Genomic DNA, 13,732 nt, shown 5'->3' with positions numbered 1-13,732 from the left:
CAAAGAAAGCAGGTGTTGACAGATGTGAAAATTACCGAACTATCAGTTTAATAAGCCACGGCTGCAAAATACTAACGCGAATTATTTACAGACGAATGGAAAAATTAGTAGAAGCCGACCCCGGGGAAGATCAGTTTGAAATCTGTAGTACTGCAACACGTGAGGCAATACTGACACTACGACTTATCTTAGAAGCTAGATTAAGGAAAGGAAAACCTATGTTTCTAGCATTTGTAGACTTAGAGAAAGCTTTTGACAATGTTGACTGGAATACTCTCTTTTAAATTCTGACGGTGGCAGGGGTAAAATACAGGGTGCGAAAGGCTATTTACAATTTGTACAGAAACCAGATGGCAGTTACAAGAGTCTAGGGGTATGAAAGGGAAGCAGCGGTTGGAAAGGGAGTGAGACAGGGTTGTAGCCCCTCCCCGATGGTATTCAATCTGTATATTGAGCAAGCTGTGAAGGAAACAAAAGAAAAATTCGGAGTAGGTATTAAAATCCATGGAGGAGAAATAAAAATTTTGAGGTTCGCCGATGACATTGTAATTCTGACAGAGACAGCAAAGGACTTGGAAGAGCAGTTGAACGGAATGGATAGTGTCTTGAAAGGAGGATACGAGATGAACATCAACAAAAGCAAAATGAGGATAATGGAATGCAGTCAAATAAAGTCGGGTGATGCTGAGGGAATTAGATTAGGAAATGAGACACTTAAAATAGTAAAGGAGTTTTGCTATTTGGGGAGCAAAATAACTGATGATGGTCAAAGTAGAGAGGATATAAAATGTGGACTGGCAATGGCAAGGAAAGCGTTTCTGAAGAAGAGAAATTTGTTAACATCGAGTATAGATTTAAGTGTCAGGAAGTCGTTTCTGAAAGTATTTGTATGGAGTGTAGCCATGTATGGAAGTGAAACATGGACAATAAATAGTTTAGACAGGAAGAGAGTAGAAGCTTTCGAAATGTGGTGCTACAGAAGAATGCTGAAGATTAGGTGGGTAGATCACATAACTAATGAGGAGGTACTGAATAGGATTGGGGAGAAGAGAAGTTTGTGGCACAACTTGACTAGAAGAAGGGATCTGTTAATAGGACATGTTCTGAGGCATCAAGGGATCACAAATTTAGTATTGGAGGGCAGTGTGGAGGGTAAAAATCGTAGAGGGAGACCAAGAGATGAATACATCAAGCAGATTCAGAAGGATGTAGGTTGCAGTACAGACTGGGAGATGAAGAAGCTCCCACAGGATGAGTAGCATGGAGAGCTGCATCAAACCAGTCTCAGGACTGAAGCCCACAACATCATCATCTTGACTTTCTTCAAAATGTGTTACCAGAGTAACTGGAGGATATCCCTTTGGCAACACAAGCTCGTATGTACTTTCAGCATGATGGAGGTCGTACACATTCCATACGGCCAGTGACACTATCTCAACACAATGTATCCCGGTTGTTGGATCGGTTACCGTGGAGTCATTCCTTGGCCACCGAGTTCACCCGATCTTACCCCATTGGATTACTTTTTGTGGGAGTGGGTGAAGAGCGATTTCTGCAAGCACAGAGTGGACACAAGAGAGGAACTTCTCGCTCTTATTTTACATGCTTGTGCCCAGGTAAGGTGATGTAAAATTGAGCTCCGATCAGCTGTCTACAAGAGCAGCAACATGCACTGAAGTTGACGGTGAACTGTCTGAACATCATCTGTGAAGAAATGTACACAATCAAACAAACCATAACATACCAGTAACTTTATTTACTGTCACCTGCACCTTTCCCGTTCGTCATTGTTTTCATTGGTTTACTTGGAGACAGTTAAGAGAAGGCATATGTTTATTAGAAGTTTTTTTGCTCAGAATCACCAGTAGTATCACCCATCAAAGCATGTAACTTTCCTCCTGATTCACCATTGTGTGTGTGTGTGTGTGTGTGTGTGTGTGTGTGTGTTTTTTTTTTTTTTTTTTTTTTTTTTTTTTTTTCTTCAGCAGTGCACTTGCATCAATAATGTGCTCTGTGATCTGTAATATGGGATGGATGCACTTAGCGAAACATTTTATATATACTGGTCTTAGCTCTGAAGATATTGTACATAATGGTTTTAACTTCGACATGCCAATGCATCTTATGCCAACTCTCCAGTTAATGAAGGTATTGAGAACTTTCATAGCTGAAACTGGACACATGTATTAACCTGAACTGAGGTAAATGTAATAATAACTAAATTTATGTATTATATAAATGACGTTATGCTAGTTTTCATAATGTAATGTGTTTACACTTCATGTACACTTTTCATAGACCACATGATGATAACTCTGTTCAATGAAACCGGTCATAATAACTAAAGGTTTTACAATGGCGATCATGGCTGACAAGTTGTCTTGCTTCACATAATATTTACAGATCGCCCCCTTCTTACTCAGTGTGAGCACATTAATTAGAGTATTTTTATCTTTCATAGTGTGCATACACTTCTGTGGCACTGCCTTTACTGTAACAGATGACCACTGCTTGATTGCTGCTGTCTTTTCAGCTCTCTGTATTTGTTCACCTTATTTTCAGTTATGTCCAACTCCCTGCATTCACCATTACAAAAATGAATTTAAACTGTTTCTGATGTCTTGCTAAATGATAGGTTCAATTTTGGATTCGCTAGTATTACGAGTATGAATCTATGCTGTTTGTTAATTTTCTGTGGGATGTAAGTGAATCCCAAAGTATTTGTTAAGCAATAGACCTTAAGAAGGCTTCGGGACTTGTCTATTTTATTAATGTTCAAAGTTTTAGCTCAGATATATTTTTAATGTATGGAGCTTTTTTTGCCCATTTACAATTGTTTGCAACAAAAGTAACCATGACTGGTAATATTTGGACATTCATATATGTAAATTAGGTATTTTCCTTTGCATAAAAAAAAGCTACATTGTGAGTGGGAATAAGTTTTTATAAGAGACTCAATACGATACATACTATCAGTTCACTGTAAAATTTCCGAAACTCGCAGCAGTGTAATGCACCTTCTCATTCTGATCTACATTACTCTCTCATTCTGATCTACATTACTCTCTACAGGACATAATAATACAATGCTAGAGCCTTCAGTTGTGGGTGTATCATAGTAATAAAATCAGTTTCATAAGAGAAAACTACAGAATACTGAAAATACAAAAGCATTTGTCCAGAAATAACAGATGTTTACATGAGTTCGTGATATGCATGCCCTTGCCTGCAACAGGCCCAGCATATCAAGACCTTCCGTAGAGTCTGTGTTGGTGGACAGTAGTGGGGGAGGGAGGGAGAGGCAGGCATGAAAGGGTGGGCAAGTTTTTGGGGGCAAGGAGAGTGATGAGAGGCAGGATGAGTGAGCAGAATATGGAAGTGAGAGTAATTTCTGTTACAGGCATTACACAATGGAATAACAGTAAGATGAACAGAATAGTGGGGTGGAGAGGGGGAGGTAGGGAGGGATGGAGGGAGATGAGATAGTTGTTCGCTATTGATAAGCAATTTTTTCTTGGACTACTACATCTATGGCACAAACACAATAAGCATGTCCTTGTCAATCAGTCCAGAGCAATGACTGCACTTGGATTTAGTTCCATTTTATGAAATGATTTCGCTCATTTACTCTCATCCAAAGACAATTTTGATTATGTAGAATAACATACATATAAACTCTCATACACAACAATTCCCACAGAAGAAACTTTTCCACCAGGTATCTTGAATATGTTCATCTTAAGAAATATACCAACAAGGTATACAGAGTAAATGGCGTGCAGTTATCTTCCTAGACCACAATGAAATATGTTGTCCATGGCTTTCAGCTAAGATACTAGAGCTATTCTGAAAGTACATTCCGATTGGTTGCAAACCCAACCAAACCTACTGTGGAAATCAAAAATGTTTCACTTCCAACAGCTAGCTATACCTCACAGCCACTTCTCTACATAGTCGCCACTATGGCTTAGACCTTTGTCGTAGCATTGTACCAACTTTCCAATACCATCATAGAAGGCAGCCACCTGTGCTTTCTGCCAATTCTCTAAGCTCTTCTACAGCTTATTGTCTGTGTCAAAATGTCATCTTCATTGCCTGTGGTTCACATGTGAGCAGAGATGAAACAGGACGAGCCAATTATGGGCTGTGCTGTAGATGGTCAGACACTTCCCATCAACAACACTGCAGGACCACCTTCACTGCCCCTGCAAAGTGCAGCCAAGAACAGTCATGAAGAGCAAAATGCTGAACAATGTCCACCAAAATTTCTCACCAGACCCTGGTACTTGGCAGGAGACACTATTTTCCAGGCACCTTTATGTACTCACTGTGTGCAATTGACAGGCATACTACAGACACCACCCAACAATTTGTGCAAAACTTCATCACATTTTCACAACGGTTTCCATTCCGTGACCTATTGGAACTTACTGTCCGAACATCCCTCGTACACCATTTTCTAGTAAGAGAAACTGCTTGTGAGTTTCAGAAGTATTGTTTTTTCTTCGCCTTTGTTCTTTCTATTCTATTTAAAAGACAAGTACATGAAAAATAAGAAAGTACATACCTCAACTGCACTATTTATTGCTTCCTCAGAGCTCTCATTCTCGCAGTCCTTGACAACAGATGATTCAGTCACCCCACTGTCCCCCATTTCACAATCTAACTTGTTGAAAGACGATGAAGCTTTTGGAGATTGTGATCCACCACGTGAATCCAACTGGCTCTGCTGTGCCTCAGGTTGTAAATCACTTTCTGAAGTAGAACCTAAGAAAATTGACAGAATAAGTGTATCACAAAGGAACTTATGAATTCTGATCAGAGCTCACAAATTTTGAATTAAAAAAAATGTAAGATGTAAAATGCAGACATGGCAAATTATATTGCAATTGTGTCCCTCTATAATTCAGTATCATGCATATTTTGTTACAGCACACAACACACTTATTTATTATTAACAGCGTTCACACAAAAATAACATTACGAAAACTGAACTACAAAACTGCTGTATGCGATATACTAATAACTCCGAGAGTGATACGAGTGAGAGTGTACTCCCTGCATGAGCAAATTCCTGGTGTCTTTCTGATGATGATCTGTGGCACATAAACCCAGGTGAGAAATTCTCTGGTAATGTAGGAGATTTAAATTTGCACTGCTCGACAATTTCTAAGGAACAACTGACACCTGCTAAGGAACAACTGCCAACTGCTACGGAACACCTGACCAATGACGGTAAAAGGAAATGCAAAGTGTGGGACGTTACCTGCGGCACAGCCTGTGCACAAACGCTCTGTATGCATTCAACAGTTTATGCAGTAAGGTGTTTGACAAAGTCTGTGGTGAAACCAATCAGTGCAAATGTCTGCAAGACACTCTTTGAGAGCTTATGACTGTAGATGAGCAGTTAGACGACTTGAAGGCGAAGTGCCACTACTGTAGCCACAGTCTCCAAAAGTGCCACCTCTTAATTGAAAATAGCAACTGAATGTGGAAATGTTATGCAAAAGCATGCTGGTGGTTGCAGATGGACCACCATACTGCAAAAGGGTTGATACATAAGGCTAGTGCCGAAAAGGACCGGACATCTCACTCCTACGCAGATCTCTACAGACCTCACAACCGCTACTGGTACACACATCTCTGTCAGAACCAATTCGCAGTGATTAAATCAGGCTGGTTTGTATGCTCACATGCCTATTAAATGCATCCCACTTCAACCACATCATCATCGAGAAAGAGTTTTTTGCTGTAGGGAGCACGCTGATCTGGGTCAGTGACAATGGACCAGAGTGATGACAAATCCCGTTTCACTGCAGCTAGTGATTCTGGCCATCAATTAGTATGGAGGAAAAGGGAAACTGTTGCAGCACAGCGATATTGCAGGGAGATTATTCTGGATTACGTTCGTCTTTTTAGGGACGCTTTAGGTCCCAACTTTCTGTTTGTGGATGACAAAGCCACTGGAAAGTGAAAATACTGAACCTTTGGAATGGCCTGCATGCTCCCGGGACCTTAACCCTCAATGCTCTTGGTAGATGTGTTTCTGAACTGATGCACCTCCCCAAACAATGCACGAACTGAAAACCACCTTGAAAGAGGAATGGGACATATCTCCCAAGGAGTCCCCAACAGTTTGATAGGCAGCATAAATAACATGTGTAAAATGTACATTAGTGCCCAAGGACAGCATTTTCCTTACTGAGAGTCTGACACTGACATCCACGTAGGGAATCTGATCTGGGTCTGTTATCCTGCTATCCCATGTGGTGAAATCTGTACCATTTTTCATTATAAATTTACCTCTCCACTTGTATTACATTTGTACTGTGTTTATACCTATCCAACAATGTCTCTTTCACTTAGCAATTGTCAAGCTGAGTAAAATGTGTACCATAGCTTTTTCTAGCAATCCTTTACTGCTTCAAAATGTCCTGCTCAATGATGTCCACATTTAACCATTCTTCTTCTAACTCTTTAGGCTCTGTTTTCATCATATCATCAGAGGTACCCCTTGTGAAAAAATATGAGTGTTATGCATACCATTTACTACACAGTAAATGCATTTTTTGGTCCCTAAAACCTAAGACACTTCTTATGAAGTAGGCATCTTGACCCTAGGTTCACTATCACTGTACCTGATAATCACTGTTGAACACATTGGGTGAGAGGGGAATATTTTTTCCATTTTTTTTCATTAGTGATGAGGTGACAACAAGTAGCTGCTTCAAGCAGACATCGTTATTCTCAATGTGGAACCACCACCCCCACCCCCACCACCAAATAGAACTAATGCTCAGCTGTCTGGGACTTTGTGGTATGTCTTATTAAAAGTACAGTCTTTCCTCCACATCTTCCTTATTCATTATTTAGGCTAAAGTTGCAGCACAATTTCACAGTGTTACTTTTTGGAATACGTGTATCAATCTTAGATTTGTAACTTTTGCACTGATACTTGATGTGAAATGGAAGTGTAGTATACAGTTAGTTTGTTGGAATGTAGTTACATATACAGGATATTCTGGTCACTACAAAAGTCTCTGTCCACTGGTTATTCTTGGTTTTCAGAAATAATGAAAGAAAGTAATGAAAAAGATTAGTGCTTAACAACCCATGGATATGGAGGTCAATAGAGGTGGATCAGAGGCTCAGATAGGACAAGAAAAGCCTAGGAATTTGGCTGTGAGCTCTTCAAAAGAACCTTTCCAACATTCATCTTAATCAACATAGGGAAACCACAGAAAATCTAAATGTGCTTGGCTAGCCATGAATATCAAACTATTCTTTCACTGCCTTTATCATTGCACCACCTCACATGGTGATAATGCTTAACATTCTTAATTCCAAGACACGAGTTTTCCGAAACAACTGGAAAATATGCGGGGAGATTATCAAGAGATGGATCCCACTCATGAAGCCATTATAATTCTAAAAAATTATGTCTTATATGAATTGGAGTAACTGTCTTCACTTTACAAATGAAGAACCTTACTGTTATATATACACAATGTACTGCTGATTTACTGAGGCTGCTGTTTTCTTTGATTTGGGATATTCCAACATGTTTTCTACATTCTCCATTACTTCTGTAAATCCAAATACGCGAGTCTAAATCCTAAGATACATCAACATTCTTGATGCACATATTTCACATTAGAAAACTCTTAATTATTAACTTTTCCAGCTCCTTCTGTCTATTGATGGTAACACTTTCTCAAAGATGTCCTCTGGTGACTTTGTAGCAATAAAGACATTCAAATAGGTTGTTTACTGACACTCTTTAAGCAAAGGTTTTTACCAGGACAAAAAGTGTCACATTCCCTTTTGGGAGAATTCACTGGATGTCACCTATGTAACAAATCCATCAGCGATATTTCGAATCACAAGTTGCCCAAATCGGCTGTTGGCGAGGTGATTGGAAATGTGGAGGAACAAACATAGCCCAACCAAGACCAGGCAGGCCTACGTACCTGATGGACAAAGACCATCAAACACTGTGAGGAGTCATCACAAAAATTTGCACGAAGTCGGCAGAAGGAATAACTTGAGAGTTCCAAAGTGTGACCGGAAATCTGCCAAGTACAATGACTGGGCATAAGAAATTAAAAAGAATGGGGTACAATACTCAAACAGCTGCTAATAAGTGACCCACTTCTGTTGTCAGTGCTAAGCAGTGCTTGAGATGGTGTAAAGAGCAGACACTGGATGGCTGGAAATGAGTGATTAATCATGCTATAGCCTGTGGCAATGAGGTAGACAGATCTGGGTTTGACGAACAACTAGAGAACTTCATCTGCCATCATGTGTAGTGCAAACAGTGTAGTACAGAGGAGGTGGTGTTATGGTATATGGATATTTTTCATAGTTGGAGTGTGGTCCCATTATTGCACTTAGGGAAACACTAAATGCGGAAGGATATGAACATATTTTACATCATTGTATACTATGTACAGAAGATGAACAGTTCAGAAATGGCTGACTGTATCAGCATGACAATGCACCCCGTGACAAGGCAGCATCTGTGAGGCAATGGTTCATGGACAATAACATCAACGCTCAACAATGTGGAACTCATGTCTACTGTGACCGAGTTGCTTGCCTTGCAAAACACAAGCAAAAATTAGGCAGAACATACAAAGTAAGTCTGAAAAGCTTTCAGTATAACTTCAATTGACCAGGGGCTCACTCACTGGAGCATAGATTCATAAACCACAACAACTAAGTATAAATTAGACAAATTCAATGGATAATTTATTGTGTACATGTGTTATTTCTATGTATTTATTTACTGTAACAACTGTTTCAAACAAACTGAAACAATTGTTTACTGATTTCTTGCATGATGGTATGTCAATGGTGCGACAGCTGCTGCAAGAAAAAAAAAAAACAACATATATGCTCATTGGACAGCTGACCTGATCTTCTTCACAAATTCTGAATACTGTTACAAGTAAAATAAACACTTCTGCTTACTGTCATCATCACACCATGACTTTCAGTTTTCTCTGCTATTGTGTACAATGACATATCTGGTGTTTCCGGAACAGTCAGCAATTTCATTTCTCAAACACATTCTCTGGTCTTTTGTCATTTACACTTTTTCAGTTCTTTATAGAAACTCACTTGGAGCAAAATGAATTTCTCAGTCTCAGCAGATCCTGCTGTTTCTGGTGCATTGCTACCAATATATGGTACATTATACAGGGTGATTCAAAAAGAATACCACAACTTTAAAAATGTGTATTTAATGAAAGAAACATAATATAACCTTCTGTTACACATCATTACAAAGAGTATTTAAAAAGTTTTTTTTTTCACTCAAAAACAAGTTCAGAGATGTTCAATATGGCCCCCTCCAGACACACGAGCAATATCAACCCGATACTCCAACTCGTTCCACACTCTCTGTAGCATATCAGGTGTAACAGTTTGGATAGCTGCTGTTATTTCTCGTTTCAAATCATCAATGGTGCCTGGGAGAGGTGGCCGAAACACCATATCCTTAACATACCCCCATAAGAAAAAATCGCGGGGGGTAAGATCAGGGCTTCTTGGAGGCCAGTGATGAAGTGCTCTGTCACGGGCTGCCTGGCGGCCGACCCATCGCCTCGGGTAGTTGACGTTCAGGCAGTTATGGACAGGTAAGTGCCAATGTGGTGGCACTCCATCCTGCTGAAATATGAATTGTTGTGCTTCTTGTTCGAGCTGAGGGAATAGCCAATTCTCTAACATCTCCAGATACTGTAGTCCAGTTACAGTAGCACCTTCGAAGAAAAAGGGACCAAAAACTTTATTGGCTGAAATGGCGAACAAATGTACAACTAAATGAAACTTTATAGCTCCCTTAATTGGCCGACAGATAGTGCTTAGCTCTGCCTTTTGTCGTTGCAGATTTTTAAATTCCTAAAGTTGTGGTATTCTTTTTGAATCACCCTGTATTGTGCAATACACTGAGTTCGAGTTAATATTTTTGAAGCTCTGCAGGCTACTTCAATACATAGTGCCAATCATCAATACTGCTCTCAGACAGCCAATATTAATGCATAATAAATTTTGAGAATGTGAGGGCCCTTTAAATCTATATGTATAACTTCCTTTGTGATTTCTATGGCTTGATAATAAATGTATTGGACATTTAAACATTTAGTAGTCTCCTAAATATATTCACACAAAAATTTACACATCTGTTTTCTTTCCACATAGACAACTTGTAGTTCCCAACTTCTTCCATCTTTCTTTCTAGCAGAATCTTAGTAGTGCATTACCACAGACATCATACATCCGACTAACTACTGCTGCCTTGTGTCAACATATGGGAGAATACTACAGTTTATCAGCAAGACTGCAGCTGGTGAGTATGTGGTCAGGTTGCTGCAAGTGCAGTGCACGAGTACGTACTTGGATTCGTGGCTAAGAGGGTTACCCTACCATTAAGTTTGAAAACAGTACCATCTCTACCACAGACTGAAGAATTAATTCTTCTGAAAGACAACTGTTTGCATCTGTTCATCACAGGAAAACTGCATACACAAGGACATTCTTTCAGACTATCCATTACAGAATAATTACAACACGAATTATCCACATGCCACACAAGGCGTTTCCCGATAGTAATGTTTCTTGCAATCCTAGTGATTGCAGTGTATCTGAGCCAGTCAGATTAGAAGGTGGCTGTGGTGTTAGGCAGGGACAGGGACTCAGCTTCTCAGCATTGCCTAGCTCAGTCTGCTCTGAGCTATCTCGGAACCGGGGTATTTGTTTCCATGACAATCCTAATAGTGCATGTTCATGCCGCGCAAAGGAATGTGATGAAGTACTATGCTCAATTCAACAAAAATCATGCTGACACATACTAAATGATGCAGCATGTTCACAGAGAATCTGCCTAGTCACATTCTCTAATTTCTTGGTAGATGAACTAATTTAAGGAGCATCGGAAATAAAGAGCAATGAATTCCATCCTGGATGGCCACCAACTAGCAAGAAAGGTCAATAATTGTTTTCGGTGAGACTGCTGAATTAGCATATGGGTAGTAGCAGACACACACTCCTCTGTCACAGTGCTCAAGATATTAAGAAATGGGCATCCACTCAGGAATGGAAATTGCCAATACCCGTCAGCTGCACAATGACAACACTTCCAGCCACACATCTCAGCAATTCTGGGGTTGGGGGAGGGGATTCTTGAGCAAGCACAAGTGAGCAACATTGCCACAGTCCCCTACCATCCTGCCCTCAGTCAAACAGTTTCCTGTTCCTGAAAATCTCATCCAGCCTGAAAGGAGTTCATTTTGGGACATTAAACTCATCCACACAGTTGGAAAGATTGGAAAACTAAGCTTTGGCAACAAAATTTGTTGACTAAACTTGAAGTATTCAAAAAACTATGAAAATTTCAGACTTTTTCCAGTTATTTCAAACAATCTCAGTTCCTTACACTCTTAGCAGTTTGACGTCTATTGCCTTTTTAAAAGAGCACTTGAGTTTCGGTTTATGTAGTAGAAACATATTATATATTATGTTATATATTGGAACTGAACAAGTCGACTTGCAATATTCAATTATTCCATGTGCAATCGGGTGATTTCTGGGCATCTATCTGCTGTGATTTGGACATCACTAGTCAAAGTTAAGCTCCAAGGCATTTTAGCCGTGACTCATGCACATTTATAAAACTACATCATTTAGTCATTATGTTGTGTATACTAAATAACCAGTGAGATGACTATTATTACCTGAAAGAAGCAGCAAATTAAAGTTGTATTAAGAACTTGTGTGTACAAATGAAACATAGTAGCTATATTATAATTAAAAAGGCATCAACATTAACCAACCAAAACTTGTTATGTTATTAACTTCTGGATGTGTAATACTTCACTCAGTGTACTTGGACCTTTGGCACACTTGAGGTGGATATGTGAGTCACTTCCAAATTCCTCAGTGTCACCAGAAATGCCTTCAGCATTAAAAACTGGGTAGTATGTTGCAAAGCTTCACATTTCCTTGGCTGAAAAAAGCACACAGCCATGAAAGCATCACATCCACTAATGGCCTGAGTGACCAGAATATATTCGTTGTCGAACTTTTAGGATGCAGTACAAAACCACTTGTCTTCTACATTTTCTCTTCCTGGCTTTAGTAAAAATAATTTTTTGATGCCCTGTCCTAATGAAATCACGAGTACAAGGGGGTCAACATTACTTCCCATTATGACCACACTTCCAAAACAACCACACTTCCAAAATCATCAATTCTTGAAATGGTGGATGTTACAATCATATCACCATCATCATCTTATTGTGCCCCATCCCAATCAATGCTGCACTCTCAAAATTCTTTTTTAAGAAGAGTGTTCAAGCGATTCTTGTTTTGTTCGTCGTACAAAAACTTGTTCTGAAGGACTTCATCTATGATCTCTGGTTCAACTACAACTTCAACCAGAGAATATTTTTTATGCTTATGAATTCTCTCAGTACTCTTTGTACTGCACTGCTCACCCACACTCACCAAATAAAATAGCAAACAGATCCAAAAATGATGCTACAAGTAAGAAACATCACTTTCTACTAGTCTCGCAATCTGACCTAACTGTGTTAGTAGGTAACATAATGTAATGTCATTAATTTTCCTACTACATAAAGAGAACCCAAAATGAATTTGCTCAAAAACTTGGTATTCTGCCATTTTGCACGAAATCACTGATTTTTGACAAACTGTAGTGCAGTGTGTGCAGAAAAATGTTACTATAATGAAATCTGTAGAGAATTTTGTGCTCTTTTAAAAAGGAAATGTTAGGAGACCAAGAAATTTGGGCTTGCTTTTTTAACACTGAGAAAGTCCGAAATTTTCGAAGTTTTTTTTTGACTACAGAAAATTTAGCCAACAGAAATTTTTTTGGCCAAACTTGGTTCTGCCATATTTCCAAAAATACAAACGAGTTAAAAAAATAAAATCCTCTAACCAACATTTTGCAAGGTATAAGCTTTTTTCAGCTGAAGCAAAGGGAAACTACAGTTGTATTTTTCCCAAGGGCATGCAACTTTACTGTGTAGTTAAATGAGGATGGTGTTCTCTTGGGTAAAATATTCCGGAGTTAAAATAGTCCCCCACTCTGCCCTCTGGGCAGGGACTACTCAGGAGGACGTCATCATCAGGAGAAACAAAACTGGTGTTCTAAGGATTGAAGCATGGAATGCCAGATCCCTTAATCGGGCAGGTACATTAGAAGATGAATGGATAGGTTAAAGTTAGATATAGAGGGAATTAGTGAAGTTCAGTGGCAGATGGAACAGGACTTCTGGTCAAGTAAATACCGGGTTATAAATACAAAATCAAATAGGGGTAATGGAAGATTAGGTTCAACAATGAATAGAAAAACTGGAACACAGATAAGCCACCATGAACAGCATATTAAACGCATTATTGTAGCCAAGATAGACACGAAGTCCACGCCTACTACAGTAGCACGAGTTTATACGCCAACTAGCTATGCAGATGAAGAGACTGAAGAACTCCATAATGAGATAAGAGAAATTATTCAAATAGTTAAGGGAGATGAAAATTTAATAATCATGGAGGACTGGAATTCGGTAGTAGGAAAAGCAGTAGGTGAATATGGACGTGGGGTAAGGAATGGAGAGGAAGCTGCCTGGTAGAATTTTGCAAGAGCAGAACTTCATCATAGCTAACACTGTTTAAGAATCATGAAAGAAGGCTGTATACGTGGAAGGGT

The 13,732-nt window shown here is 39.3% G+C and overlaps 1 protein-coding gene across 4 annotated transcripts in view; it reads right to left on the bottom strand.

The window, feature by feature from the left end:
• Nucleotides 1-13,732, bottom strand: part of LOC124797971 — a 110,143-nt gene that overhangs the window by 72,407 nt on the left and 24,004 nt on the right. For all 4 annotated transcript variants that reach the window (XM_047261140.1, XM_047261141.1, XM_047261142.1 and 1 more), the window contains one exon: nucleotides 4,568-4,767. In XM_047261140.1, the coding sequence (XP_047117096.1) occupies nucleotides 4,568-4,767 (200 nt within the window). The remainder of the gene's footprint in view (nucleotides 1-4,567; nucleotides 4,768-13,732) is intronic.

Source organism: Schistocerca piceifrons, chromosome 5 (assembly GCF_021461385.2).
Source record: "Schistocerca piceifrons isolate TAMUIC-IGC-003096 chromosome 5, iqSchPice1.1, whole genome shotgun sequence".
Classification (NCBI taxonomy): Eukaryota; Metazoa; Arthropoda; class Insecta; order Orthoptera; family Acrididae; genus Schistocerca; species Schistocerca piceifrons.
The sequence above is the reverse complement of the archived record's forward strand: the minus strand, read 5'-3'. Positions and strand labels throughout refer to the sequence as shown.